General features: G+C 48.4%; 4 protein-coding genes across 8 annotated transcripts; 2 read left to right on the top strand and 2 right to left on the bottom strand.

The window, feature by feature from the left end:
• The first annotated feature begins 4,022 nt into the window (after window positions 1-4,022).
• Window positions 4,023-10,122, top strand: fbxo10 (F-box protein 10). Of its 2 annotated transcripts, none has more exons than XM_034543922.1 (11): window positions 4,023-4,263; window positions 4,713-5,354; window positions 5,498-6,325; window positions 6,526-6,675; window positions 6,771-6,907; window positions 7,145-7,215; window positions 7,352-7,504; window positions 7,591-7,941; window positions 8,033-8,343; window positions 8,448-8,632; window positions 9,071-10,122. In XM_034543922.1, the coding sequence occupies exons 2-11, from the start codon at window positions 4,770-4,772 to the stop codon at window positions 9,249-9,251; spliced, it is 2,952 nt and encodes a 983-aa protein (XP_034399813.1). In that variant the 5' UTR covers window positions 4,023-4,263; window positions 4,713-4,769; the 3' UTR covers window positions 9,252-10,122. The 2 variants fall into 2 exon arrangements, 1 of the variants encoding a protein (XP_034399813.1); XR_004610065.1 differs by having other exon boundaries at window positions 4,024-4,263; window positions 8,448-8,739; window positions 9,071-9,186.
• On the bottom strand, window positions 10,064-13,482 carry polr1e (RNA polymerase I subunit E). The gene is made up of 11 exons (XM_034543979.1): window positions 13,308-13,482; window positions 12,870-12,973; window positions 12,657-12,733; window positions 12,436-12,577; window positions 12,190-12,334; window positions 11,928-12,038; window positions 11,711-11,807; window positions 11,493-11,623; window positions 11,325-11,406; window positions 10,716-10,847; window positions 10,064-10,290 (listed from the first exon to the last, which is right to left on the bottom strand). The coding sequence occupies exons 1-11, from the start codon at window positions 13,369-13,371 to the stop codon at window positions 10,125-10,127; spliced, it is 1,251 nt and encodes a 416-aa protein (XP_034399870.1). The 5' UTR covers window positions 13,372-13,482; the 3' UTR covers window positions 10,064-10,124.
• A 53-nt stretch (window positions 13,483-13,535) lies between these two features.
• Window positions 13,536-18,661, top strand: LOC117737771 (zinc finger and BTB domain-containing protein 5). Of its 4 annotated transcripts, none has more exons than XM_034543956.1 (4): window positions 13,536-14,185; window positions 15,103-15,316; window positions 15,765-16,616; window positions 17,007-18,661. In XM_034543956.1, the coding sequence occupies exons 2-4, from the start codon at window positions 15,107-15,109 to the stop codon at window positions 18,138-18,140; spliced, it is 2,196 nt and encodes a 731-aa protein (XP_034399847.1). In that variant the 5' UTR covers window positions 13,536-14,185; window positions 15,103-15,106; the 3' UTR covers window positions 18,141-18,661. The 4 variants fall into 4 exon arrangements, with proteins under 4 accessions (XP_034399847.1, XP_034399829.1, XP_034399838.1 ...); XM_034543938.1 differs by having other exon boundaries at window positions 13,536-14,386; XM_034543947.1 differs by having other exon boundaries at window positions 13,536-14,447.
• Window positions 18,662-20,627: 1,966 nt separating this feature from the next.
• Window positions 20,628-23,490, bottom strand: grhprb (glyoxylate reductase/hydroxypyruvate reductase b). Its single transcript, XM_034538936.1, has 9 exons — window positions 23,259-23,490; window positions 22,749-22,882; window positions 22,580-22,652; window positions 22,374-22,490; window positions 22,191-22,279; window positions 21,973-22,077; window positions 21,722-21,857; window positions 21,478-21,608; window positions 20,628-20,830 (listed from the first exon to the last, which is right to left on the bottom strand). The coding sequence occupies exons 1-9, from the start codon at window positions 23,438-23,440 to the stop codon at window positions 20,709-20,711; spliced, it is 1,089 nt and encodes a 362-aa protein (XP_034394827.1). The 5' UTR covers window positions 23,441-23,490; the 3' UTR covers window positions 20,628-20,708.
• Between the last annotated feature and the right edge of the window lie 538 nt (window positions 23,491-24,028).

Here is a 24,028-nt window from a genome sequence, read left to right as displayed (position 1 = left end):
AAGCTGTCATTCTGTGGTTTACATATAAAAACATGTCTTGTCCTGGTAATAATGCCCTTTCTCGCCGTTGCTCGAATCAATGCCCTCTGTGATTGGTGTCAAGTGCCTGTTTGTGACATGCATTTAGCAATCAGCAGTACGCTTTATCTGCTTTCTGTGCATATATTCCCGTCCCTCTCTGACCTCTCGTGACCTCAGGAATCAGTCCGGAAAAAAAAGCCTTCGTTCTCGCAAAACACTAGACACCCGGCCGACGTGGTAACTTATGTCTTAATTGGGCCGGTGTAATATTATGACGTCGGAGGAATATCGCTGTGTCTGATGTCTCTGACCTGTCTTTGATCCTGAAGTGCAACTCCTCAAAAGGATGGGCGAGAGATGTGCCTGCACCTTAATGCTCGAGTGCTTTGAGAGGAAGGCGACAGAGTTAAGCCAATCTTCGCTGCATTTTTTGTGAACGTATGAATAGATTTGCATGAGAAACCGCGCAGAAACAAGAAGAATTGGAAATCTTTCTGTTCGTTGAAAGCAACAGATGTGCACAGTCTGAGGCACATATTTCTACACAAGGGGATTTCATGACCTTAGTGTTGCATGTTAATGGGATTCTGGCTTTTTTTCTGGCCGTTATTCATTGTGTTAACATGCTTTGTCACAGATCATGGAAAGATGAGTGTATGTGCAGAACTCTCCAGAACTCTGGTTAACCCTTGGTCTTAAACTGGCTAAGAGCATGTTGACACTAATGAAGCAAAAACCCCGTCCAAATCATAACACAATGTTGGAAATAAAAGCATGTTTGAAACGCAAGCTATGATGCATCACAAGCCATGGTGCTGAATGCTTAAATGCGTCACGCACATTTTTTATCAGTGTCGACATCACATTCACTTTAGTAGCACTTAAATGTCTCTTACTGATAGCACTTTGTAGTTTAACTTTATTGAAGAAATTGTACTTGCTTGATTCTTGTTGTTCTGAGTTTGGACTCGTGGTTTAATGCACTTGTTGTAAGTCGCTTTGGATAAAAGCGACTTACCAATTAGAACCCAAAGACACGTAGATGATAATAGAATGAGAAAAAGGACCCTGTAACCATAAGAACTAAATCCCATTTGAATAGCCCATTTATTGACCATGTTTTGCTTTTCTTTTCTCCTGTCACACTATGTGTCATGGAGAACAAAGCACATGTGTATATTAACTTTGTTACGCTTATTTAGTCATGTAGAAAAACAGAGCATTGATAAGAGCAGCTCCTAGTTGCACTAAAATCCTAAAGATACCTCTCATACCTGCAGGCCACCGTAGTTCTCCAACACCCTTGTAAAGGGAGGGCTGAGCTGAGGGGTATTGAGTTGGTTGGAATCTGTAACCCACAACTAGATGCCCCTAAATCCTACAAACGGGCCTTTGAGAATAAAGAACAGTCATGTGGAAATAAGGCCGTATTCTCTCTGTTGTGTCGAGTTCTTGTTTGGTAGATATTGAAGTCTCTCAAAGGGCCCAGTCTGAATCATGAAACTTAAATCATGAAATAAAGACATGTCTTAAATTATAACTAAAATGTATCGCACGCCATGGTGTTGAATTTCAAAATGCGCAATGAATGTATTTTTGATCAATTCAGCAATTTTGCGCAGGATCAAAATCCTGCTGGGAGGCAAAACATAATGATGTCAAGATGGTATTGGAATTTAAAATGTTGCTGCATTTCTTTATGCTTCTCTCTTCTTCGGCCCTTGGGGAAGTGGGGTTTTATTTTAAGCAGAGTAAGGGGAACTATTTGTGTTGACATACTCTAAAGTCCCTTTCCTTCGAATACCGCTTTTTGTAATCGTTATTAGCTGTTTACTTTGTGGGTTCCTCACTTACTATAATGTTATTGATTTAACTTTCCTATTATTATTATTATTGAGTTCATTTTTTCCTATTTTTTGTTTTGTTTTTTTCGGTGCTATTGGATTTATATATGATACTTATGTCATCGCATGTTCTTAGTCTTGTTGTATTTTTACTACATTACTAAATATATGACAAAGTAAATAATAAATAAATACATATGTTCATTGAGATCATGTAATGAGCAAATAATCACCTGCACATTATCAGTACATGTACATATTTTCTTTACTGTCAGCCAACCACTTGAAGATCACAGCTTCACAGAAACTGTCTCTGTGGTAAAGAGTCATGTGGCAGCTGTGATGCTCAAAGGTTTGTTTAGCCAGCTTTTATATTTCCACGTCAGCCAGTGAGAAGAAACCGGCGTTGTGGTACAAATCTATATTCTGAGCAATATGTTCGACATTGTATGTCTTGTATTTCTTTTTTTGATACTTAATATTGTGTGTCTTATATTGCAAAGGTATCGTGTTCAAACTTCTTTTCTTTTCTTTTTTTTTTTTTAATGCACAAAAGTTATTGCCCAATATAAATAGTATACTCAATAATAATAATAATAATGTGCGGATTGCAGGACAGCCTTGCTGTTCTTCTACTTATCAGCCTTGTTTGTCTGTTTCCTACAGTAGAAAATATATACAGGAGGTGTACTGAATAATAAAAAATTGTCTACGCCAATGTCTTTAAAAAAAAAAAAAAAGCATATAAACACGTGTTCACCTAAAATATTAAGACAACGATTGTGATCAAATTGTGACAGGATTTACACACCATGAATCTGTCAATCTCTCAAGTCATAGTTTTCCTTTTAGAATATCTAGCAATACCGTTAAAAGACATGAATAAAAATATAGTATCGGCCTTTTAAAAATGTTGGTTGGCGTCACATTGTTCTATCTTTTAATGTAATCCAACAATTCAGCTTGGCTCTATTGTTTTAAACAAAGTCGCTTCAACTATAATGATGAAACTTTGGGTGTTTTATTTGATTATACCTTTGAATTAAATACTTTTTGATTGGACTCCACATGAACCTTTTAATCTGTGATTTCGTCTCTTCTCAAAGCTGTTTTACAGAGGGGGGACACCACCACCTCTTGGACATTAATTGCACACCATGCAACTCAAATAATATATATATTAAATGTTTTGGCTGTAACGTGCATTCCTTGCAGCTTCTGATTAATTAATTTACCTAACTCTTATTCCTAATCTATTCTATTTTGCTCTGTATTACTTCTCTTACACTCAATATGTGTTATTTTATTGTTCATATATGTTTACATTTTCATTCTATAGTTGTTGTTTTTTTGTTTTTCTCTGTTGTTATCTTTGATTAAACTCTGGCACAATAATTTGTTTTCCATATTCAAAAGTGGGTCCAGTCATTGTGGTCGATAGACACCACTGGGTTGTGAAAGCAGGCACAAGCTGGATTACTGGAATCCTTCAGAGCCTTGCCAAAGCCCTCCTGGAACAGGAAGAGGTGGAATAAACAAAAGGTACATTAAACAAGGTTTTTATTTATTTTTATTAAACATAAACACTTGACCACAACCAACTAAACCACACAGCGTTTCTCACGCAGTCTGTCGACTAAACGACATTTGTGGAAAGAAGTTTGCATAAAACAAGATCACGCTCCAAATCAACTGCAGCCAGTGTTTTTAGATGTTTAAAAATTGCATTTCACATTCAAATCTTTCTCTTAAATTTGTTCTAGATGTTTAAAAATTGCATGTCATATTCAAATCTATTTGATTTGAAGGAAATCAATAACTGTATTGGTGGTGGTGGTGGGCAGCACATAAGTGTGACTCTTGTTGGCACAATGTAATGACTTTAAACATTACAGTAAAATAGGCCTGTATGTCAGAGACAGGGCTTAAGGTTTGTTCCTTCCAACCGTTGAGGACCTAACTAATCGAAGAAATTAAAAGAATAGGGACATTTAGACTATAATGTTTGAGTATTATGAGAGACATGTATTATCACTTTACCAGGGTATGCCAGGAGAGGCTGGTGGCAGAGATGTGAGAGGCAAGAAGAGGTTACCTGCCCTCAGCCGTATGTACACACATAAGGTAATAGCGACGTTCACAGCAGCATCCCTCCATGAGGTCAACGCCCACTTTTGGGAAGCGGAAGATGGAGACAGCGCTCTTGTTTGTTTCACGGGCTCCTGCCGTAAACTGGAAGCTTCCGTCGGAAACTCCCCGTCGATGGCACATCTGCACGCATCGGCGGCTCGTTATGAACCCTAGAAAGCGGCGAGAGGATAGACGTGTACCGTCAACGCTGCACTGAATATTAAACAGGCATGCGTTGATTCGCCTAACTATGGCCATCTGGTAAAAGGTAAAAAAAAAAAAAAAAAAAAAAAATTGGTGTACAAAATGTACAAATGTTTTGACGGAAGCGATGTGTTGCTGCGTTGAGTCGGCGCGGGTTGCGGCGATAACTCACGTTAGGTCAACGTTAACTTCCCTCGCTAGCTAACCGTCATTTGCCGTAAACACGGGCTGCCGTCGCGGGCCTAACGTTACGTGGAAGCATTAGCGCCGTAACGTTTTTAATAGGAAACAACCGCGTTAACGTCACAGACTTTCACGGCGTCCTTCCCGTCACGTCTCGGTCGCTGCGTGTTGTTTTCCCTGCCCGTGTTAACGTGAACACCGTTTAGCTCGAGACACCGCGAGCCAGGGCCGCTGCGGGATTGGATATGTGGTCATTAACGAGCTCGAATGTTTATTGTGGTGGTGTAACGGGTTGCCTTAACTGCACTGTTTGTGTGTGTGTGTTTCCAGGTCCCGCCCCCCCTCCTCCTCTCCCACCTGCTGCGGTGCTCTCCAGCCTCTGCCCCCATGGAGGTGGGCAGCCTCCCCGTGGAGCTGTGGAGGGTCATCTTGGCCTACCTTCCGCTCCCTGACTTGGGCCGCTGCTGCCAGGTGTGCCTCGCCTGGCGGGAGCTCATCCTCTCCCTGGACAACACCCGCTGGAGACAACTCTGCCTGGGCTGCCCCGAGTGCCGACACCCCAACTGGCCCAGTCAGCCTCACCAGGAGCCCCCGTCTTGGAGGGAGGCCCTGAAGCAGCACGCCCTGTGCACCCGCACCTGGACTCAGAATGGGCCGGAGCTCCAGTCCTCCGCCTGCCTCCTCTTCTTCCGTCGTCGGAAGGACCGCAGGGTTTGGCACGTGGGGCCCGGTTGCGAGTTTGAGACCCTACGCGGGGCCCTTGGGGCGGTGGGGCCATATGACCGTGTAGTTCTTCACCCGGGGGTGTATGAGGAGCAGGCCGAGGTGGCGCTGAAGGTGCCCGTGGAGCTGGTTGGGATGGGCCAGTTGGGCGAGGTGGCCCTCCTGGTGTGTATGGAGCAGCAGTGCCCTACTGCCCGCCTGTGTAACCTGGTCTTCATGCCGCCCTGGTTCTCCACCGTGGTCTACAAGGTGAAGTAGCAGCATGTTGTGTTGTTTTCATTGTACAGAATATGTGTGTTCTAAATAACTTTTAAAATCATGTCTGATGTTTTGTTTCTTTTTTGCTGAATGTGTCTCACTCCAGTCACCTTTCTCTCCCTGCTCCGCTCTAGACGTCATGGGGTCACGTCCAACTAGATAACTGCAACTTTGAGGGGGCCCAGTTGCAAATCCGCGGCCCGGGAACCTGCCAGGCTCGCTTCTGCTCCTTCTCACAGGGGAGCTCCGCACACTTGCTGGGCGTCGTCCTCAGTCTGCTGGACAGCTGCGACTTCTCGGGAAGTGACACGGCCTCCGTGACCATCGAGGGTCCCCCGGTGTCGGAGAGGAACTGGGCTTGTAAACACTTGGCTGCTCTGGCCAGGACGTTCCCGTCATGCGGTGCGTCTGGGAACAATAGCCCTCCCAGAGGCCCTCAGACGGACTCCGCTGGCGGGCATCAAACTCCCAGCGCTAATGTAAAAAAAGAGCATGTGAACATCGAAGACTGGCAGAGGAGGACTGGGGTGGATGCGCTGTGTCAGGGCACAATGATCGAAGATGGCTGGAGTGATGGCGACCGCAGCGAGGGAGAGGAGGAGAGCCGGGATGCAGGAGGAACCAACAACAGCAAAAAAACACTTTCTCTGGATTACAAAATCTCTTATGACCATCATGGCCTGTCCCATTTGCTCAAGCCTCAACCCGATGGCTCCCTGCCACTGGCCTCCTCCCCGGATCCGCCATCTGCGAACCCCGTGCCCCTCACCTTCCAGCAGGAACTCGACAGGGACCCAGAAGCTCAGATGTTGGCGGCCTCCACCCTCGGCTGCATCCTCAGACGTTGCCTCTTCCGGGAGGGGAAAGGCGGCGTGCATTTGTCTAATTATGGGCAAGCCCGGCTGGAGGGCAATGTTTTCCGTGGGCTGAACTATGCTGTCCGCTGCATCCAGAACTCCACAGTAAATACCAGTAATAACATTCTTCAGTCTTATTGAGCGTCTCTTGATTGTAACCCAACACATTTAAGCCTCATTTGATCAAAGACGCACACCTTTTGAGTAAAGTATCAAGTTCAGGAAGTAGCTCAGATGATCATCACTAATTAAGCAGCGGTTTCTAGTTCCAAGTGATACTTGAGCTCCTCTCCTACCTCCTTCAGGTGGTGATGCTGAGAAACGAGGTGTGCGAGTGCCGGGCGTCGGGCGTGTTCCTGCGCCTCTCCGCTCAGGGCCTCATCGCGGAAAACAACATCCACTCGAATGGGGAGGCGGGGCTGGACATCCGAAAGGGGGCCAACCCCATCATTGTGGTAATTGCTGCTCCACTTTGTATTGCGGTGGAGCGAGAAAGGAACTTAAACTTGGTTCTACAGATTTGATGATCATTCTGCCTTTCACTCCACAGTGCAACAAAATACATAGCGGTTTGCGTTCGGGGGTCGTCGTCCTTGGCAATGGAAAAGGTTCAATCCGGAGCAACCAGATCTATAACAACAAGGAAGCGGGCGTGTACATCCTCTTCAGCGGGAATCCTGTGGTCAGGTAGGTGGGGACTCGATGTCTGAATTGCACAGGAGCGTGAAGTCCCTGCCTTTCCACCATCGATTGGATGTCATTGTGTTCTTACTACCCATTTCCCTTAAAATGTCAAACTTGTCGTGATCATTTCAGGACCACTGTGACCGCTGCAGTGCAGCTGCTACACATGGCCGAGCATTTGAGGGAGAAAGTGTGGTGGTGTTGATTCTATGGGCTCGTTTCCTCCCCTTTCTCTCTTAGTGGGAACCACATCTTCCAGGGCCAGGCGGCGGGGATCGCTATAAACGAGAACGGCAGAGGGATGATAACAGGTGATAAACATTTCCACAAAAAGTACGCCACATGGCTTCTTCATTTTTTGCGCCACTCACAGAAAGGAAAAGCACCATTTGGGAACATGAACCTCGTGTACTTCTTCTTACATATATAAATACATTTTAATTGCAGAGAATGTGATCAAAGAGAACCAGTGGGGGGGCGTGGACATCCGCAGAGGCGGTGACCCCATCCTGAGGAACAACCACATCTGTTACGGCTACTCCGACGGTGTCGTGGTGGGAGAGAGAGGACGCGGACTAATTGAGGGGAATCGCGTCTACTGTGCGTAATCCCCTGGTCACGACAGCGGCGTCCATCCCTCTGGACGCAAAACGGCTCATTTATCCTCTCCGTTTGGTTTTCATCAGGCAACAAGGGCTGCGGCGTGTGGGTGATGTCGTCCAGCCTCCCGCAGCTCCTGGGGAACTACATCACCCACAACTGTATGTATGGGCTGGCGGTGTTCTGCAGGAAAGACCCAGAGAACGCGGAGGCCCGTGAGGGGAACTGGCCCGGACAGGAGGGAGTTGGCGGCGAGGCGGGCAGCGGAGAGAGAAGGGGCGCAGAGGGAGAAGGGAGGGAGGGGCAGGAGAACCTGAATGAGGAGGGGGAACTGTTTGCATGGGAGAGCGATCTGGACAGCGAGGACGAGCGCCACTCGGCCCGCCGCTCCATCAGCGTGGCCCTGGTGGAGAGCAACTGCATGAGCTACAACGGAGGTACTGGCAGAACCGTTGAGTAATAGAAGTGCCGCTCACTTCCTGTGTCTCATGTTCCTTTACATCTCTCTCTCTCTCTCTCTCTCCGTAGCGGTGGGTCTGTACGTGAAGAGCAGCGAGCCCCTGAACGTCTTCGCCAACCTCGTGAACAGCAACCGCGGCACCGGCGTCGCCGTGCTGCAGAGCAGCCAACTGACCCGTCTGGTTACCAACTGCGTCCTTGGAAACGGGCGCGCCGGCGTCACGGTGGAGAAAGACTGCCGGGTGGAGCTCCGCGGCAACGGCGTCTACAAAAACAGCGGCCACGGCGTCAGTTTCTGCGGCAGCGGTCAGATCGTGGAGAACGACGTCATCGGGAACCGCGGCTACGGGGTCCAGGTGTCGGGCAGCGGCGACATCAAGGTGAGACCAACCTGAGGCTTGAACACGGGTTAATGTTTTCCTACACAATACAAATCCACATCACCTCTGTAAATATTTATAGTTTTCTCATATTCTGTCTTTAGGTGTTGCGCAACCGCGTCCAACCGGCACAGGGCTGCGGCGTAGCCGTGCTCGGTCCAGTGAAAGGAGTCGTCCATGACAATCTCTTGTTCCAGGGCCACCCGGGGAACAAAAAGGCGCTGCTACATATGGATCCTGGCAATGAGAGCTGTGTGTTGCGCAACAACAGTGTTCTAAGGCATAACAGGTAACTAGGCAACCGACAGGAAGAGCTGGAGATTCAGGCCCTCCGTGGCGTCACTGTTGGTACTCGTGCAGCTAGACAGAACACTCGTCATCTTAGTGGTGAGAATGGTGAGTTCTCCTCGGCTTTACGGAGCTTCATAACCAGTCAATTCACTCTTAGAGGCGTTCTCAGAAGACGCACAGGAAGCACCTGTAAGACCAGTGCTCAAAGTGCCAGTACGTCCATTAGTCACCGGTTTGTGTGTGTTTTGGGGAATCATTATTCAATTCTGAATTTCTACAGTGAATAAAAGCTAAATGTTACACAATGTTTCATATTTATTTACAAATAAATAAATTTAAAAACTGATTACTAACAGTTCACTAATTATTGTAGAATTTTTTTCTGTCTGAAACTAAATCTTATTTCCCTCTCACTGCATCTTTTTGCATTTCGCAGCTGTACTTCGGCTCCTCCCTGGGTTTTGGAAAACCCGCCGCCTCGTCCGCTGGCCAGCTCCCCTTCTGGCCTGTCCTCGTCCCAGTATCACTCCAGACTGGGGATTTCCATGACCACCAGGATCAGCGCCACTGTGGAAAGCGGCTGCCACAGCGGCAGCATGTTCTGCTCCATCCTGTGAGCGCTCAGGAACCGGTCCGCACGACAAGAGGCCAGCGGCTCCTCACTTTTGAACCGGGTGTGAGCGAACATTTGGAGCGCACCGACCTCCTTCCTCAGAAGACCTTCTGAACAGGATTGTTGGAGGTCAAAGAAGAGGCTGCTCCCAGTTTAACCACTAAAAAAGGGGCAATTACATTTTGTACATCTGAAATCAAGACTTTTGTAATTTTTTTTGATCAATTGGCCAGTGCACCCAACAAAACGTGGACTGATGCAGCGGTTAAGCATCGCCGTCAGCAGACATCTGAGACCCCCGCTTTCCGTACCGGAGCGTCAACTTGCTTTTTACGTTCAAGATATTCATATTCACGTGCAGATCTGCTGTAGACTCGGTTGGTTCCGTCAAGTTGGCTTCTGGGACTCGCTGGTTGGGAAGCGCACATTTTTTATAAATCCGAGGAGTCTTGGGCTTCCGAGATGCCGGCTCTGACACAAAGCTGTGCCTTGTTGGATTTATTATTATTATTTCTAATCCAGTGATTGTAGCTAGGGAAAGAGTTTGAGGTGTATATGGGAAAAATAAAAAAGGCCTCTTTTTGCAGAACCGCTTCTGCTTCTTGCACTGAGCCATTTTCTGGCGAGTCTGCAGGTTTTTTTGCATCACTGTTTGTGGGAAAAAGATATACGTGTGCAATATGTGCTTTCTTCAAATGTGCCTGTTTTTTCATCATCTATAGAATGTGCTCACGGCTCATTTCTCTTCCCCCTCCCCCCCCGCTCTTTTTGTACCTTGCACAGTAAGCAATAAGTAGCGGCATCATGTACAACTCAAACGTTCACCACTTTATTTGTCTACAAAACGCATTAATAAACAGTTCTCATTTGTGACATTTCAGAGCATTTTCTTCCGCTTCCGCCTCTCCGAGAACACTTTGTATTTGACCAGAGGAAGGACCAGAGAGGCCTGCCGGTTTGTGTCTTGCAGCCCATCCGTGTTGGCCTTCCCCCGGGCCAGTTTCATTAGAGTCAGTCCCATTGACTTTGCTATTTCCGTCATCCTGTAGGAAGACACCAAGCTTTAAATGCACCTCTCTTCTACAGTGTTTTATGATCATTTGTCAACAAGAATTGGACAATTCACAGCTTGATGTGTGATGATTAGCAGAAAGACTTACGTTATCTACATCAATACATGCAAATGAGTAAACACCATTAAGTGTTCCTTATTGTCACTTGTGCAATACGCTACGCTTATATTAACTAAATATTCTGGTTCATGGCCTTATTCCTAAACTGTTCACATGTATGAGGACAATGTATATTCCACTAATAGTAACTGTATTTATGTCCAAAGAATGCTCCTCAAACCAGATTAGTATCGGAGTATCCCACAGGGCTCCATTTGTGGAATAAGACCTCGTTTGGAATATCCAAACGGAAGAAGCTGTTTACACAAAGAAACGGGACCCATTCCTATTCTGACCTGGCCTCTGTGATTCCCAGGTCGCGGTGCAGCAACGTGAGGTCGGCAGTCATGTAACTCATATGCAGCAGCAGGGTGAGGGAGTACGCTGCTAATTTGGCACGCATTGACATCGACACTATGTTCTGAACCCTGAAGAAAAAGGAAAGGAGGGAAAAAAAGTTCAGAGGATTATTTCCCCCCCCCCCCCCCCCCAAAAAAAAATAGAAAAACCAGGCTGTTAACATGCCTTTTCTGCTGTACATTTAGGTATGGGGGTCTATTGGGCTGGGCAATGTGAAGAAAATCAAATATCACAACAGAATGTTACCAAATGTCTCAATATTGAGACCATATTGTAGGGTTGAAGACTAGTGCTTTGAAAAAACATTTACATGAGATTTTTTTAATAAATAATCATCAATAATGTGGATATAAAGATTAAGTGGGTAACGGGAAATAATAGAACAGTCTTGGTATGTCAGTGTCACTTCACGGAGATGCAGCCTTTGAAACCTGGACCACACGTAATAATATTCTAAAATACCAGACACTATTTAGTCCCATGTCACAATATCGATGTATTAAATATGAAGTTGCAGATTTAATCCAACCACGGTTCCGTCCTACCTGCCGTTGTTGAAAGTCTCCACGGTGAAGGTCCTGAGCAGTTTGCTCTGAATGATGCGAGGGCAGCCTTCATCCTGCCCAACTGTTCGTGGAAACACAAAATCACAGTTAGCCTGCGCTCGTCCAGAAGGCATGACGAAGGCAAAAACAACAACAACAACAACTCACACTTGTTGGTGATGTATTTCTGCCGTGCCAGCTTGAGAAGTATCGACAGGTAAAAGGCGCAGCGCGACACTCGGTCTCTGGCTTCACCCACAGTCGCCATGTTCTCCAGGTGCTTCAACACACACAAGGACCTGAATCGACAAAAAAAAAAGACAAAATTAGAAGGCAAGGAAACAAATTAAATGTCTTGTGAAGCGTGCGCCCCTTGGTCGGCCTACCCTCCGTCATCTCTCATCTTCTTCATCTCCTCAGAGGTGAGTGTTGCCATCTTGGAGCCAGCCTGCTCCAAAGCCTCAAACTCCACCGGACTCAGGACTGCAGATATAATTTAAGGAAAAGAAAACGAGTATTCGCCCACACTACGATATCTTTTCCACCCATTTGCAGTTCTCGCGTGTCCTCGTTGACACACAAAACGAGATAAATGAAGGATACTGTCGTCAAATAAGTAGACGTTCTCAGGTCTGTCGGCGGCTGCATTGCAGGGGGGCAGGTGGAGAGCCAGGTCTTCCTGGGCCTCTGTCTCAGCAACTTCCTGTTGGAGAGCTGAGGGGGAAAAAAAAGACAGATGAACAAAATGATGACAAACATATTGATAGACAAACAGAAGACGACTTTGTGGAGCACGGTATTCCAGTTAAACTCAACCTCCTTTCTTGGAGGTGGGCCCCACAGATGACTCCACGGAGCTGCTTACCTTCCAGGCCCTTCTGGTTGATCACAGTGTTGGCAGCCTTGGACACCGCTTGATGCAGTGTCTCGCTGCTCACCAGATTCAGCCTGCGGGAGTTAAGGGCTCTCTTCTGCTTGTTGGTGCCGAACGCCTCGATCAAAGATTCAACCTTAGGGATGGAGGAAAAAACCACAGGATTAAGACCGTAACACCGAGTTAATTCTCATTTGAGTCCCAACTGTAGGAAACAGCTGGACATGATCGTGGCACCTTGTCTTTGTAGGTCTTGGTAGGGTCCTGGATCATTGGGTCCTCCGTGTCCTCCCCGGGTATGATAGGTTGCATGTTGAAGAGCTGAGCCACGTGCACCTCCATTTGCATTGTCTGCCTGTTTAGCACGCCCACGTAGTATCTGCAACAGAACAGCACGCATGTTACTTCTCATCGCAGCGGTCACTAATGCCACACACGCAAACAGATAAATAACCTACTTGCAAAGGTTGTTGCATTTCAAGGACCCATTTCCGAAGTTATTTCCAACGTAGGCCAGTCTGTCGGATTCAGCGGCCTAGACACAGCGGAACAATGAGAGATGCTCACAGTGTGTGTGTGTGTGTGTGTGTGTGTGTGTGTGTGTGTGTGTGTGTGCGTGCGTGTGTGTACGGTGCTGAGGTTGACAGCCGCACGGGGGTCGTATTTCTAACCATGATCCGCTGTCTCTTTTTTCTGGGGTTCTTCCCGTCTGCGTTCTTGTACATCGTGAAATCCAGTTTGTCGGCATCTCTGACGCTGCCGTTTGAAAAGCGGACTGTTAAGAAGGAGAAACACACAACATCGATATCTGGGTTTCATACCACCACAACGCACATATCGAAATGCTGTACACACGTTAGCATAATGTTGAATTAATGCGAGCAATATAATACAACTTCACGAACAACGTTTTATTTAACTTCATACACACGAGGAAAAAACACTAAACATCACTAGCTAGTTAGTTAGTTAGCCCTGTTGCTAGCACCCACGTGTGCATTACAAACGGGTGTTTAAAGCAGAGGAAACATTAAGCACCACCCAACATTTACTGCAACCGTTCTAATTACTTCATTCTTCTAATAATGCTACAAATGTGAGACAGTCACCAATAACAGCTTTGTCGGAGTCACTCTCCTCCTCGCAACACACCAGCGAGCAGGAGGCAGCCATAGTTGTTGTTGTTGTCGCGAGTTGGACGCAAGAGGCTTTACTCCATTGTACTTCCGGTTTCGCTAAAAACGGATTTGCGTCAGGTCACGGAGCTTTTTTGGGGGGTTAACGTCGCCGCAAAAAGCAGCGTTTTTTTAAAACATATATCGTGCGGAAATAGAGGCGTGTTACGTCACTTTTGGCCTTCCATAGTTGAGCCGTTGTGAGGCAATATAGATGTTCCCAATATTGCATCTCCTTGAACATATTATGAACTGGACATTGTGTTGGTTTATGTGCAATGTATCCATTGAAATAATGAAAATAAATACCTGTTAATTTGTCCCAAACTGAGTTGATAACGAACAAGTATAAGGAAAGTTGGAAAGAGACAGCAGTAGAACGATAGAGTAAAAGGGTATTTCTCTGTATAGTCTTTGAATACAAAGGCGTTTAGGATGCCGCAGCGACACTGTGTGGTGAAACGGGTAACTGCACCCCTTCAACTCGGCGAGGTCACGGGCATGGTAGCGGAGCACAGCGCCACCCTGTGAGTCTGGTTGGGAAAATACCCGTCTGTGTGATTCAATGATTAGAAAATAAGAACACGCGAGTCTGACCCGCACAGGGGTTGACAGTCAGCGTCTGCCTTATTAACCGTTGCTTTATCTGACTGGGTGACACCGGCAGGACGTGTCCGGCTCATGGGTCCGGCCGCTCGAGACGAACGGTCGCCGTGAGAAGCGCACAGCACTAACTCCCCCCTCAGCCGAAACCATTCATTGTGTCAGGTGGTGGGACCGCATGGGGGACGTGGGACGCGCCGACAGACACGGTAACTAGCTGTTGCTGCTCCAACCGGTGGAGGCGGAGAGCTGCTTCGACACCAACGAGCGGTCCAGCCGGGAGACCGGATGCTAACGCGCTGCTGCTGTCGCAGCTAGCAGGCAACTCGCTGGTCAACAAGCCAGCTAACTTTAGCCGTGTCCGTTTCTTGGTCGGGGCCTCCCGTTACCGACGCTGCGGGGGATTCCAGGTAATGTCGTTACCGTCTCACCGCCGTAACACCGGGACGCCGAGTCTGTAACTAGCTAACGGTAACCTGTCACACGTTAACCTGTGCTAGCCATCAGACATGTAGCTACTGCTTTCTGTAGCTGCTGTGTTGTAATTGCGTTACGTCACGTCAGCCCCGATTAACGTTACGCGGACTAAAGCCCCACGTTACTTCATAGATAATATCTGGTAATGAGTTATTTTAAAGCCCACTGTGCACTTCAGTTAACAATCTCACTGGATTGTTTTGAAATTCAAAGATCAGCTATTGTCATTGTGCGAACGAACATCCAGATGGGCCCAGTAGTAACACAACAAACACAACTAAACTAAACAAAGCAGTAGTGCAGTTTGTTGTTTGTTGTAAACAGCAGCTCTTTCGCCCCATCACAGGGGTTATTATTTAGTCTCTTTGTCCAAATGTCATCATCATCATCATCATCGTCACAGACAAATCTGGCACATGAAAACATCTTCGGCTGTGTAAAAAGTCTCCCTTATTAAAAGTCCCCTTTTTAGTTGTTTTTTTACATTCATTATTTCATAATCAGTGGATCTGAGGATCATAAATAACGATCATATAGTCTATGAAATATAAGAAAATTGAGAACAAGTATGGAGGCAGCAAATGTGTGTCCCCTTATCAAAACTGCGTGGATCAACTAATCCACCTTTTCGCCTGCCTCCGTCCTTCAGGGCCATGGACTTCCCGGGCCACTTCGAGCAGATCTTTCAGCAGCTCAACTACCAGCGCGTCCACGGTCAACTGTGCGACTGCGTCATCGTGGTGGGCAGCAGACACTTCAAGGCCCACCGCTCGGTGCTGGCCGCCTGCAGCACGCACTTCCGCGCCCTGTTCACGGTCGCAGAGGGAGATTCGAGCATGAACATGATCCAGCTGGACAGCGAGGTGTGGGTCTTTAGTAGAGTAGTCGTGTAAAAGAGGGCAGTAATTACTGGTAGTAGTGGTAGTTGGGGGCAGGACACTTGTCTGATGTCCATGGGGAGGTCTTTCCCAGAAGAACCTTGGTGGGAGAGACAGACAGAGAGAGAGAGACGGACGTAGAAAGAGGGAGAGACAGACGGACATAGAGAAAGATGTAAGAACACAAAGAAAGAGACAGACAGATGAACATGCAGAGAGAGAGAGAGACGGAGATAGAGACAGACTGACATAGAGAGACAGGCAGACTGACGAACTTAGAAAGAGGGAGAGACAGACAGACATAGAGAAAGATGGACGAACACAAAGAGACTGACAGACAGATGAACATAGAGATAGAGGCAGATAGACATAGAAAGAGAGAGAGAGACAGACGGAGAGAGAGACAAACAATGAACTTCCTGTGTGCTTGCAGGTGGTGACCGCCGAGGCCTTCGCCGCCTTGGTGGACATGATGTACACCTCGACACTGATGCTGGGGGAGAGCAACGTGATGGATATCCTCCTCGCCGCCTCGCATCTGCACCTCAACAATGTAGTCAAGGCCTGCAAACACTACCTGACCACGCGCACCCTGCCCATGTCCCCCTTGTCCGACAGACCCCCCACCCACCACCACCTCCACCCCCCGCAGCAGGACCAGCAGAGGCACAGGCAGCAGCAGCAGGTTGCCGATTCAGCGGCGAACCCTACTCTTGCGGCCAGCGCTAACCTCACAGCGAACGCCGCCGCGTCCAAGCTGCAGCGCTCCTTCCTGCTGCAGCAGCTGGGGCTCAGCCTGGTGAGCTCGGCTCTGGGCGGGATGGAGGAGGATGGCGTCGGGAGCGTGGCCGGCGGTCGGGCGGTGGAACAGAGAGCCTCCTTCCCGATCCGACGTCTCCAAAAACGCAAGCCCTCTCTCTCCCTGGGCCTGTCGGACGAGAGGCCCCGGCAGAGGCAGCGCCCCTCCGGCCCGGGCCTGGGGCTGCTAGGAGACGATGGGGCCAATGCGGAGCGGGAGGAGGGAGCGCTGCTCTCCCCAGACTCCCGCAAAATGGGCGATGAATCCAAACAGGACGGCGCCATCACCGGCCTGCTAGGGCCGCCCCAGGATGACCCTCAGATGCCCAGCCAGTCGGACAGCGGACACTGCGTGGGGGGGGACTCGGGGAGGATGCTGAGCGGCGTGAGGAAGGAGGAGGACATGGAGGAGCAGGACATCCAGCTCAACAGAGCCGGGGTGAAGATCAAATCAGGGGCAGAGGAGGCAGAAGAACAGGAACAGAGGGTAAAGATGTTGTTGTTGTTGTTGTTGTTGTGAGGAACTCTGAAGCCTCAGGCAACATCTGGTCACAACATTTGTAAGATTTATTTACATTAACTCTTGAACTTGCAAATGAAAGTCTTACAATATTTCAATTTTTTTTAAATGAACTACTGATAAAACATAAGATTTTGGGTGGATAATAAGAGAGAAACAAAATGTAAATCCAAATCCATTTTTATATTTAAGTGAAACACTATTTTGAAATATTTTAAAGTGTTCTTAAATTATGCAGGTGTGCAATTCATAACAAAAATGTAAATGATATCTGCGTGCAAATCATGCTGCTTTAGTTTAGCTGCTGTGTAAGAAAAATCAATAAATAGCACGAAACTCCTCCTTTGCTACACGCAGGTGGTGGTTAAACGAGAGCCGCTGAGCTCGCCGGAACCAGCGGACGAAATCGGCGACGTGACATCGCAAGCCGGGCCCGGCGGCCAGGAGGAGAAGGCGGAGCTGAGCCCGGAGAGCAGCGACCGCAGCTTCACCTCGGAGCCCCAGCCGAGCTCCGACTCCCCGCTGCCGCCCGGCTCCCAGCTGCTCCTCAAGGGCAGCATTGCTGGAGGCGCCGGAGTCGGGGGAGGCTACGGGTGTAATAGCGGGCTGGGTGGCAAACCCGGTTTCAGCATCTCCAGCTTCCTCGGCCCCAAGGATTTCGGGAGTGGCGGGGCAGGGTTGGACGCTGGAGAAGACGACCTCCCCAACACGACGACTGGCGACGCCTTGGCACACCACTTCCTGCTCAGGCAGGAAGCTGGAAGGCCGTCCGGCTCGGCTTCATCCTCCCTTCTGCAGTCGGGTTCGCTCGGCGGTGAGAGTTGCAACGGTTTCGGAGACAACCTTCAAGCCGAGTCTTTGTTCCTCCGCCCCCTGCACGACGGTTTGGGGAACCCCAGAGGAGGTGGCGGAATCGGCAACGGGGGGCGTGGAGGGGGAGATCCCTTCGGTTTGGACTTCCAGCGCTCCAGTCTGGGCCTCCACTCCCTGGGGCGAGCAGGGGCAGCGACTGCCGCCGCCCTGGGATACCCAGGTTACAGGCGCATAGCTCCGAAAATGAACGCCGGCGCGGGAGGAGACGAAGGAGTGGTCGGGGTCCTCCAGGACGCCGCCTCGTCCTCCTCGAGCCTGGCAAGTCCCCTGCTGCTGAACGAGAGCGGCGGCTACGACATGACCGGCGGCAGAACCACCTCTCTCCTCCCGCAGCTGACCCGCGCCTCGGCGGACGTCCTGTCCAAGTGCAAGAAGGCGCTGTCGGAGCACAACGTCCTGGTGGTCGAGGGCGCTCGCAAGTACGCATGCAAAATCTGCTGCAAGACCTTCCTCACGCTGACCGACTGCAAGAAACACATCCGCGTGCACACGGGGGAGAAACCCTACGCCTGTCTCAAGTGTGGCAAGCGCTTCAGCCAGTCCTCCCACTTGTACAAGCACTGCAAGACCACCTGCCTGCGCTGGCAGAACAGCAACATGTCCAACGCCCTGCTGTAGGACCAGTGATGGGCTGGAGTAGAAGTAGAAGTAGAAGTCCCGTCCCGTCCCGTCTCCCCCCCCCCCCCCTCCCATCCACCACAAAACAAAACATCAAACAAAGTGTTCTGAAGCTTCGGCAGAGTGATCAGCTGTTCCGTCCAGACGACAGACCAAAGACGATAATGTAATTTTTCCCCCTGAGAAACCCACACTGCCGAAGGTGGCGTAAGTAATTGTGAACCCGTTTTAATCGTAGTAGGACTACAGATGCAACGGTGCCACATGTGTCGCTCTGGATTCATGGTAGAAAAACCACAGCTATACAGTGTATCCGACCGCCTCGGGCCGGTCATGAGGTTTTTGTTTTGGCGCTGCCTCACGGTTTGCTGTGTTGTCTTTATTAAAGGTGCCATGTTCGTAAAATGTAGACCTGTAGAGGTGATCCCTTTTAATGCTGAGTGTCTACAGTTTGTGTAATTAACTAACACTGTGTGTGTGTGTGTGTGTGTGTGTGTGTGTGTGTGTGTGTGTGTGTGTGTGTGTGTGTGTGTGTGTGTGTGTGTGTGTGTGTGTGTGTGTGTGTGTGTGTGTGTGTGTGTGTGTGTGTGTGTGTGTGTGTGTGTGTGTGTGTGTGTGTGTGTGTGTGTGTGTGTGTGTGTGTGTGTGTGTGTGTGTGTGTGTGTGTGTGTGAACGGCATCTGTGCAAGCGCCCAACACACCAAGAACAAATATGTACAAATATTCCGCTCATGTGTGGAGTCTTTTTTCTTTTTTTCTTTTTCCTCAACTGCACATTGGCGGCCCGCATCAGACCGTGCTCCTGCATATTGACCGTGCCTTGTTCTGTGCAAGTCGTACAGGCAGACGTGATGCCTGCGAGTATTAAGAACCGTCGATGGTCGCGTGCTCCTTGGTGCTGCGCTGTGAAACAAAAAGGCGATGGAGTCCGATTTGAGTTCAACCGGCGGGAAAGATGACGGAGAATCTAGTGTATTGTCGACTGGACGAAACAATTGTATTCTTTTTTTTACTATCGAAGTGATGAAACTGGAGGCAATCGGAGAAAGAAAAAGAAAAAACGGGCCTTGCGGTCTCCTTTTGAGAATTTAATAATGCCTATTTACTCGCTATAAAACGCACCTTTTTTTGTGGCACAATTTTAATTTGTACTTTTTCCAATTGTATCAATTATGACATATTCCCTCCTTATTGGCTACTGACTGAGTCTCCACAAGAGTCAGCTGTGGTGGACGAGTGTCACAGACGTGGGCCAAGTGTTCTTGTGTGTACTGTGTGTGTGTGTGTGTGTGTGTGTGTGTGTGTTTATTAAAAGGGTAATAAAGTACTGAAGGATTTGCTGAGGTTCACCACGTGTTTAAAAAGAAAAGAAAAAAGGGCTTTAGAAATGTAAACATTGCACATTCATAGTCCGTTTCGACATCCCAAGAACTAAACATTGTGTCAGATATGTGTGCTTTTATACACACACGTCTTTTACACCGTTTAGTGAAGCACTTCGACAAATCATTCTTTCCTCTTCCTTTAAAATGTAATGTTTAACTAATGTTGGACTGTGTGAAAACGTTGCTGTATTGTAATTAACCAACCTCAACGGGGGATGGGGGGGTTTCAAGCTAACAATCGTAGCGGGGTGTTTTTTTGTGAGCAGGTGACCTATAACACATAACATCCACAGTTTGTGAAATCAAACAACGTTGGAAAAAGTCCAAATATATATATATATATATATATATATATTATTTTTTTAATGTGTATACTTTGAATGTCGACCTGTTACTGCGAATCCATTCACATACATCGTGGCGTGGGGTTGAAAAAGAACAAACATGCATTGTTGCAGTCAGTGTTCATGTCGTCGAGTTGTGTAGGTGAACCGAAATGGGAAAAAAAAAGAAAAAAAGCCTTTTTGTATTCTTGATCACTTGCTGTCTCGTGTCTCGGCCTCCATTTCTAGTCCTGCACCTTATTGTACCTTATTTTTGTCATAACACTGTTACCGATTGACATTTATAACTTTAGGCACATGTTAACGGATAACCTTGACCTTTTTTCTATATCTCCAGAAGGTGTGTAAGCCACCTCCCCAGGTTTTATCTGGAGTAACCTTCACGAGGTGGTGAAGTCGTGATAGTTCATGTGAACCTCTGAAAAATGCACTGACTGTACTTAATGCCAAAATGTTCAAATGCATACAAAAACTTGTTTTGATTCTGAAAGTCACTGCCTTACGCCCTTTTAGCTTGAAAAGCTGGGCTTTTTGTTAATATGCCAAATCTGAAGCGTTCCTGTGTATGTGTGTGTTTTTCTGTATACTTAACATAATGTAACATGTTTGTCTCTTTGCTGTTGAAGGCTATGAAGATTGTACAGTACGTTCAGTTGGTGTATAGACTGAATTAAAAACAAGGAAATTCAGTTTCGTTGCTAGAGACTTTTTTGGGGGGAGATTGTGAGCTGAAATACACACACAGGAAACAAACGGTTACTATTACACATGTTTTATTTAGAATCTTTGGAAGAGGAATAAACTGGCACACGAGTCGAGCTGCTGGTTGGCCTCCTCCTTTACGAGTGGAGCTCTTTGATCATCGGCTCGCCCCGCAGGCCCAGCAGGAGGTTGTTGGCCGCCATGGCAGACATGGCGTTGCGGGTGGTGTGAGAGGCACTGGCAATGTGCGGGAGAATCACTGTGTGTGGGGTGAGGGAGGGGGGGACGGGGGGTGAGGCCCAGTGTGAGAAGGTCAAATCAAAGTGACAAAGTGTTCCTCTTACCTGTGGCGCTATTTATCAATCTAGACTGTTTTGGTGTGTGCACGCCAAGTTTTGGACTGTACCTGTATGACGCTTTTCTAGTCTTCTGACCAATCAAAACGCTTCAACACTATCATCATTCACCCATTCATACACTGATGGGAGAAGCTACCCTGCAAGGTGCCACCTGCCCATCAGGACTATCTAACGTTCATACAACATTCACACACCATGGCTACGGCCACTTTGGGTTAAGTGTCTTGCCCAAGGACACATCGACATGGACTAGCGGAGCCGGGGATCGAACCTCCGATCCTCTTGATTTGGAGGCCGACCCTGCTCTACCGGCCTTCTCTCCAATAAAATGGGACTCTATGACAATCGTGGCTTGGGTTGCTCAAAGCTCTAAATATGAAATCCCATGTAGGAAAAACAACGGTCGAAAGAAAATACTCCACTCCCGTTAGGCCACTCCCACCAAAACAATGCAGATTGATAAATGGCGCGACAGGTGAGAGAGAAATGGCGTGTTTGTTTTGGGGGGGGGGGGGGTCTGAAGCACCGATAAGTCTGTCATACTCACCGCAGTTTTTGAGGGTGAAGAGTGGGTGGTCTGTGGGCAGGGGCTCAGGGACCGTCACATCCAATCCAGCTCCCGCAATCTGGCCTGTGGACAGAGCCTCGTACAGGTCCTCCTGGTTCACCACGCCGCCCCTTAACGCAACAGAAAGACCGGAATTAGAGAGACTTGACGGGCGCCGTACAGTCGAGTATTTCATGACACGGGCAATGTGTACGAAGGGATTCGGCTGCGTGCGTCCGTGCACCTGCTTGTGTTGATGAAGATGGAGGTGTTCTTCATCTTGGAGAAGAGGTGCTTGTTGCAGATCTCCTTGGTCTCCGGCGTCAAAGCGCAGCAAACGGCCAGGAAATCCGACCGCTCCGCCAGCTCGTCAAAGGACACTGGGCCCCCGGGGAGACGGCGCCCATCGCATCGACAAAATCAAAGGCCTGACATGTCATTTGATTTGCTCAGAGAACTGTGTGGAGGCAGGAAGTACATCTCAACAATCCTCACCGTACTCTGCGTCGATGACGCTGGCCAGCTCGGGCCTGGGGGCCACGTCCGCGTAGATGAACTTCTTGACCTTGAAAGGGGCCAGGCGCTCGGCGATGGCCACACCTTCAAGCACAAAGTGAGAACAAGTATCAGGCTCTTTTGTTTGTTTGTGTTTTTTTTGTTTGTTTTTTTAACGGGAATGGCAGTTTGATTGACGAGCGCGTGCATGTGCTCACCGATCCTCCCCAGGCCCAGGATCCCCACGGTGCTGTTGGCCAGCTCGTGTCCACACAGCCACAGGGTTCTCCATGTGCCCCAGCCGCCACTGAGACGAGAATGAGAGAGAGAGTTTAACCTTTGACCCTCCCCCCTCCCCAAAACAAGTCTCTGTACGGATCTGAGCGTGTGTGGTTAGTCACGTCTTGGCTTCATGTGTGGCCTCTATGAGCCTCCTGGACGTGGTGAGCAGCAGAGCCACAGTCAGCTCCGCCACGGAGTCGGTCAGGACGTCCGGGGTGTAGCCCACACGGATCCCTCTGTGGGGGGCACACACACACACACACACACACATACATTAAATAAATCACCACCTTCGACTTCTCAAGGAGATAGAAAGATGAGTCACCTTTTCTTCAGCTCCTCCAAAGACAGATGGTCGAATCCCACCGACATGGTGCTGAGGACCTTTAGGTTTGGACCTGCGGGAGAACACCCCCCCCCCCAAAAAAAAATTAATGCATTTTATTGCATTTGTTGCTCAACTGACTCTTAAGGCCGTGTCCCCCTCCCCCAACCTGCAGCGTCCAGCAGCTCTGTATCGATCTTCTCCGTCAGCACGCAGACCAGACCGTCCACGCCTCTGACCTGCCGCAGGAGCTCCTCCCTGGGCACGGGGACGTCGTCGGAGTCCCACAGGTCCAGCTGCACCCTGGAGGAGAAACAGAAACAAGATCCAGGTCAAATCCAGTTCCTAATCGTCCGCAGAAGAAATGGCATTGGGTGCTCAAGCTTTTCATTGATGTTTCTACTAAGATTGCATCTCAAAGCTGTCGGTTATTCACGGAACTACTGGGACCTTTAAGGTTATAAAGGTTTCTTTAGCTCTACTGTGGAGGGGGGGGGGGAACCCTTTCGGCTCCCAGTCTTATCTGACCAACCCAAAGGCAAACATCAGCAGCCCTGTTTAAACAGAGAAAATGATGAACTCCACAAAGCAGGCCTTTCTAAAAAAGTATCGCAGTCAGCTTTACGCATGAGGCAATCCACAAAGATTTTTTCGAAAAGGGACCGAAGGGAACACTCACTGTCCAGATTCCCGGAGGATCCTCAGGCCCTCGGGTGGGATCTGTCGGGTGACATACACCCGTTGCAGGGTGGACATCTCCCGCCGTGTGATGCTCGTCAGACCCCCAGTCGGTGGTGGAGCAGCAGCAGCTGCAGCAGCGATCCGCTGAAGCCGACGCAGTGCCATACGACTGCACCACATTGCCAGGAGAGAGAGAGCGAATCAAGAGGTCCGAGAGGTGGCACTTTGGAGTTCAGAAAGTCCTGTTGTGTGCGTGTGCGTGATTTTGGCTCTAGTTCAGAGAGGGGAGGTTCCTGTGTGCGTGTGTTCCTGACCAATATGATTCGAGGGAGGGTGTCTCTGAAGTCTGATCTGTTGACGGATACTGTCTGTCACAGACAAACTAAACACACAAATCACAGAGTCAAATCTCTGCCCAGAGATCATTTTCACTCCAGGCCAAACAGATGTATATGTTTTTTTACAACACAGATAGATAGAGCTAAAAAAAAAAGACAGAAACATGCTTTCCCTCTATACCCCCTAACACACAAACAAAATTACAGAATATATTAAAAACAGCACTAGACTTGTTTTCACCGGTGCGTAAATGTTTCACTCGTGCTGTCGACCTTTGTTTCTTTACACAGTGGAAGACCCAAAGGCTGTTTTGGGTTCTCTAATCCGTCTCTCTGGCTGGAACCGGTTCAGCGATCTCTCCTCCTTACTTACTTTCTCAACTGGAGCTGTGAGTGACATGCACAATGAAATAATTCAAAAGAAACATAT

The sequence above is a fragment of the Cyclopterus lumpus genome, chromosome 1 (genome assembly GCF_009769545.1).
Source record: "Cyclopterus lumpus isolate fCycLum1 chromosome 1, fCycLum1.pri, whole genome shotgun sequence".
Taxonomy (NCBI): domain Eukaryota; kingdom Metazoa; phylum Chordata; class Actinopteri; order Perciformes; family Cyclopteridae; genus Cyclopterus; species Cyclopterus lumpus.
This window is presented reverse-complemented; position numbering and strand designations above follow the sequence as displayed.